Source organism: Lygodium microphyllum, chromosome 17 (assembly GCF_053477565.2).
Source record: "Lygodium microphyllum isolate KBCC chromosome 17, Lygodium_microphyllum_v1.1.10, whole genome shotgun sequence".
Lineage (NCBI taxonomy): Eukaryota > Viridiplantae > Streptophyta > Polypodiopsida > Schizaeales > Lygodiaceae > Lygodium > Lygodium microphyllum.
The window spans coordinates 11,293,478-11,298,147 of NC_141151.1; the positions used below are offsets into that span (position 1 = coordinate 11,293,478).

At 43.7% G+C, this 4,670-nt stretch overlaps 1 protein-coding gene across 1 annotated transcript; it reads right to left on the bottom strand.

Annotated features, from left to right (window-relative positions):
* Positions 1 to 214: 214 nt before the first annotated feature.
* LOC148021570 (ACT domain-containing protein ACR3-like) lies at positions 215 to 854 on the bottom strand. Its single transcript, XM_087698077.1, has 2 exons — positions 625 to 854; positions 215 to 524 (listed from the first exon to the last, which is right to left on the bottom strand). The coding sequence occupies exons 1-2, from the start codon at positions 852 to 854 to the stop codon at positions 215 to 217; spliced, it is 540 nt and encodes a 179-aa protein (XP_087554203.1).
* Positions 855 to 4,670: the final 3,816 nt, after the last annotated feature.

Genomic DNA, 4,670 nt, shown 5'->3' on the forward strand with positions numbered 1-4,670 from the left:
CACAACACACTATAGCGTGCCCCTTCAGTTGCCGATGAGGCCAAGTTAAAACATCTCGAACAGCCGGAAAATAGCCTCTAGACTTGTCACTTGAACTGGACATGATTCCAGGCTGTACTTGTATGCAGCATCTTCCTACTTTTGTGCCATTCAAAAGTGAAATGGCCTCAGCAACCCCTTTGGTGGAGGAATAGTTATGGTTCCCCATTTTTTACTACTTTCTAAGGACAAGTGGTAAGACTACATACTGCATATTAGTCAATGTGCAAACAATATCGAACACAAGCTTGGGAGGATTTCGGTACTCAATGTTTACTACAAAGTAGCCCTTCTCATCACAATTCTCCACTGTAATATTGCCATTCATGTCCCAATCATCATCCTCATCATCACGTTCATAGTCTCTGTCAGCAAACATCATCTGGTGTAGATGGCGTTCAATGTGAGTGACACCAGTAGCAAAGCCTGTACGTGCTCCTTTGGCATTCTTGTCCGATTCCTTGAGAACATTGCAGAGGGACTCCCTAATGCAAGAAACCTTGTCTTCATTCTGAATCAGGCCACATGTGACCTCATCTGCCTACTGAGAGGAGGCAGGCAACTCGTCTATTATGTGTCCACAACTCAACAGCCACAACATTGCACCGCATCTCAGCCAAAAGTGCAGTGATCTCTGACATAAGGCCACACATAAGGCCAACCCTCTGTAACAAAGAACCCAGACCCTCAAGGATGTGAAGGCATGCCTTGTGACTAGCAGAGGTACCACTAGACTCTTCTTTTTGCTTGTTGTAGGTTTGCTCCACTATGAAAATATCAAGCATATGAAAGCTCCATGGATGGATACTTTGCATGGCCCGGTTTCCTAAATGTCAGTGATCCCATTTTCACAAAATCAAGTTGAGGCCATGTTATTTATGAGCATGGAACTCTATCATGCCATGAGAGTGTACATAGAATGGGAAATCTCATATCAGGCCAACCTAGCTGAGCTAAAACAGATGAATCATGTGTTTCTACCATGGAATGAATTATGGACAGTGGATGAATGACACTCCTCTTTTAGGTATCGGCAGGCAAGCCTATGCCCCAAATGTTGAGGGCCATCCAAGTGGGAGCAATAAAGTGGTCAGTAATCACAATGGAAGCAGTGCAAGTGGCAAAAAGAATCGAATGGCTGATGAAGAGTGCTGGTTCAGGGAGAGTGATACATGGAGAACACCTTCCTTAAGTGATCTACCTCAAGAACGAAGCATTGAGGGATCACATCGAGCAAAGCGACAGAATTGTTTTGAAACGTCTGGTAACCTCAGCAATTTCGATTCTCAAGGATCTGGAACCAGCAGGACCAACATTCTAGCTGGTGCAAATGTGGGGCATGGGTGGCAAACTAGGGCTTACGGTTATTTTCAGCCAGCATGTTCAGGGCAAGTGAATACTATTAGCGAGTTTACACAAGCCCCTTTTGATGTTTTAGCTAATAGAGGCTCAAGCAATGGGGTACCCAGCTGGGTAGCGAGAAGTGGAGCTAGAGAATTGGTTTCTCCTGGAGCTGAAAGTTGGGATGTAGCTAAGGGGTCACTGTCCATTGCAAGCACCTCTACGGTTCACTTGGATGGTTCTTTCCCTAATGGGGCATTCAGTGGAGGATCAAGGATAAGCTCTAGAACTTGGTTAACAAACAACGGCAAGGGTAAAGGGTGCCTAGTGGATCATCTAGGAAGAGAGTTACAAGTATCTTATACTACCGTAGGCGATCACAGTAGCTCCTATGTGGCTGATAGTCATCATGCAAGGCAAGCTCCTGAAAATAAGCAAGGTTTGGATTCCTCCCTTTTTGCTTACCCATCACCCCCCCTATTTGAAGGTGATGGAGGAGAAGGTGCCATTCGAATTGGGAGCCTTGCATGTGATTCTGTGGATTATCTAGAGACTAGCAGATCTAATCATGTGCATGGTGGAAGAAGTTCTTGTAAAAGAATCAGGATGTCTGCACCAAGTCTTTCATCGGATACATCAGCATTCTGAGCTTCAGAATCAGGCAGAGCTCCTAGTTGGGTAGGAGCTAGTATTGAAAATAGGTCTGGACAGGGTGCAGTAGTCCGAGGGATTCCAAGCTCATTTGAGGGAGTGCTAAATCCCCTTGATGGCAGGTCTGGACTGGCTACAGCAATTCGTGGGATTCTGGGCTCATTAGAGAGAGTACTGACTCCCCTTGATGGTAGTGGCCAGGCTACTGCAAATCCGCGTACTATTTTCCATTCTAGTGGACCATTATCTCATCTTTCAACTCCAATCCCTAACAGCTGCAGCTCTACTGGGGGGAGCACAACTATGCCACCGCCATCTGCCTCGACTGGGCATTTGGCCACATTTGGATCATACTCCAATAGATTTGATCAGCAGTATGGCTATCATGGACAGCATGATTATGCTTACAAGCATTCCTTTATGCATCAACATAGTTCTTATGCAAGTCATGATCATGGACATGTAAATGGTAGCTCATACAGCCTTGGTCAATAGCATGCATATGGAGATTCTTATGCAATGCAGGAGCAGCAAGCAAGTGATTATGACCGACATTATGCCGATACATATGCTCATGGACTTGCCAATCATCGTACTTATGGTCTGCCTAGGGTGCAAGGACACTGTTGTAGTCATGTTGGACAGTCATCATGCAATCTTGGGCATCATATTTATGGGAAAATATGGCCAAGGTTTCGGTAGTAGGCAACAACAAATAGATGCATTTGGGCAACAGCATGAACATTTTTGTGACATGCATTCTCATAGAGATTATGGACAGCATGACCAATGCTATGGGATCAATGATCAAAGGCAGGATGCTTATGACGGTTATGCGTGTGATGCACAGCATGGCTATTATCACCACATGCAATATGGATAGCATGAGTATCATTATGAGAAGCAGCCACATTGCTGTGACCATCCATATGGACAGCATGAGCATTATGGTCATGAGCATGGACATCCATCTGTTGTACATGAGCAGCAAGATGACTATGAGCAGCATGTCAGAACTATTACTGAGCTGACCGATGGTGATGAGCATGTGTGTAAATTGCTATCTAAGACTAAACGCATTAGACACCTTACTAGTGATACGATACGAGAATTGCATGCTGCCGGCTTATGCTATCGATGTGCTAAGCCAATATCTTGTAATCATCAAGCCACATGTAGGGCAAAGACTGCCAAAATACTCTTGGTATTAGAGTATTATGATGCAAAGGATGGAGAAGATCTTGTTGAAGACCATTTTGGTATGAGTCCACAACAAGAACTTCAGTTCAAGAAAGAAGATCATGGGCAGCATGTGAATTTGGATGATCATGAACCCATGCGGGAGCCCCTTCAATCACAGACCTGCAGTTTAAATGCTTGGACATCACTAAGAATGCAGGGTCCATGAATATGCAACACTTAGGGGCTGATGCAGTCCATGCAATGGTGACTTCAACCTCATATGCTTCAGTCATACAGAGCATGGTGATGCCTGAGAGGCTTATGGAAGAGCTAGCGAATACCACCATGTTGATCATGCTTCCAACTGCACTTGACTTTGACCTTATGGAAGCTAATCCAATGCATGGCAGCGATACCACTTTCCCTTTTGATCTGGGTGGCTACAGGCTGACCTTGACCCTCTGCATAGACTAGCACTACTCTTGAATATTAGGCAATCTTTTACTGGGTCTATGCCAAGAACCCCCCCCACACACTATCTTTTGCCACTTGTAATGCTATACAGAGTAGTACTTTGCAGCCCACTACTTGGCTATACCAATAAGTCCGATCTTTGTTTTTGAGGACAAAAACTTCATTTTGAGCGTGGATGGATTGTAATGGAGGGGAAATACTTAGGTCAAGTTGACCTAAGTATAAAAGGTGTAAGGGACACTGCATAGGCACCATTTATGAATATACATCTGTCCTTTCATCTTCTTCACCTTCTTCCATGTCCTTCCATGGCTGCCAGCCATTTCTCTCTCCTCTTCTTGTCTCTCTCTCTCCAGCTAGTCTTTCTCTCTCTTCGTCTCTCATCTTCTTCCTCTTTCTCTCTCCTCTCTGTAGTCTCTCCCTTCTCTCCTTCTCTCTCCTAGGTCTCCTTCATTACATATACATGTTTCGATACTGAGTTGATTTCTTACTAAGTAAAAGGGATGTATCCCCATTTTAGAGAAAAATTACTATGAGATAGAGCTCATATTTTCATAAGCTAAGAGCCCATAAGGGCTACAAGGGTTCTTGAAGGGTGCAAGATGTATCTTCATTTATAATAGTCTAAACTCAATGTGGATTGGTGAGGAAAAAGGAGGCAAGTATCGACGTGTTTTTCAAGAACTGGCAGAGGATTATTCCATATCAAAAGCTTTAGAGGATGAGTAGATTATGCTAGTTTCTTAAGGTGCTATCTTCAAATGGTAATTCCATATTGGAAAACGAGGATGGCATTAATAATGTTTGGCATGTTGAAAAGAGTGTGCCAATTCATAAGTATCTATAGGGATTAACTAAATATTGGTTGACTTTCAACACGGCTTTGAGTAATCAAAGGGGATGATGATAGCAAGCACATAGCTAGTTTAAGAAAGGATTTGAGGGCATGTGGCATAATAGAGAGAAACAACAATAGTAGTTTT

Excerpts from the sequence above, each read along its gene's own strand:
- LOC148021570 (XM_087698077.1), bottom strand. The coding sequence starts at position 854 with ATGCAAAGTATCCATCCATGGAGCTTTCATATGCTTGATATTTTCATA. Across the intron at positions 525-624 it reads TGCAATGTTGTGGCTGTTGA|GGAGTCCCTCTGCAATGTTC; the intron begins GTTGTGGACACA and ends TTCTTGCATTAG.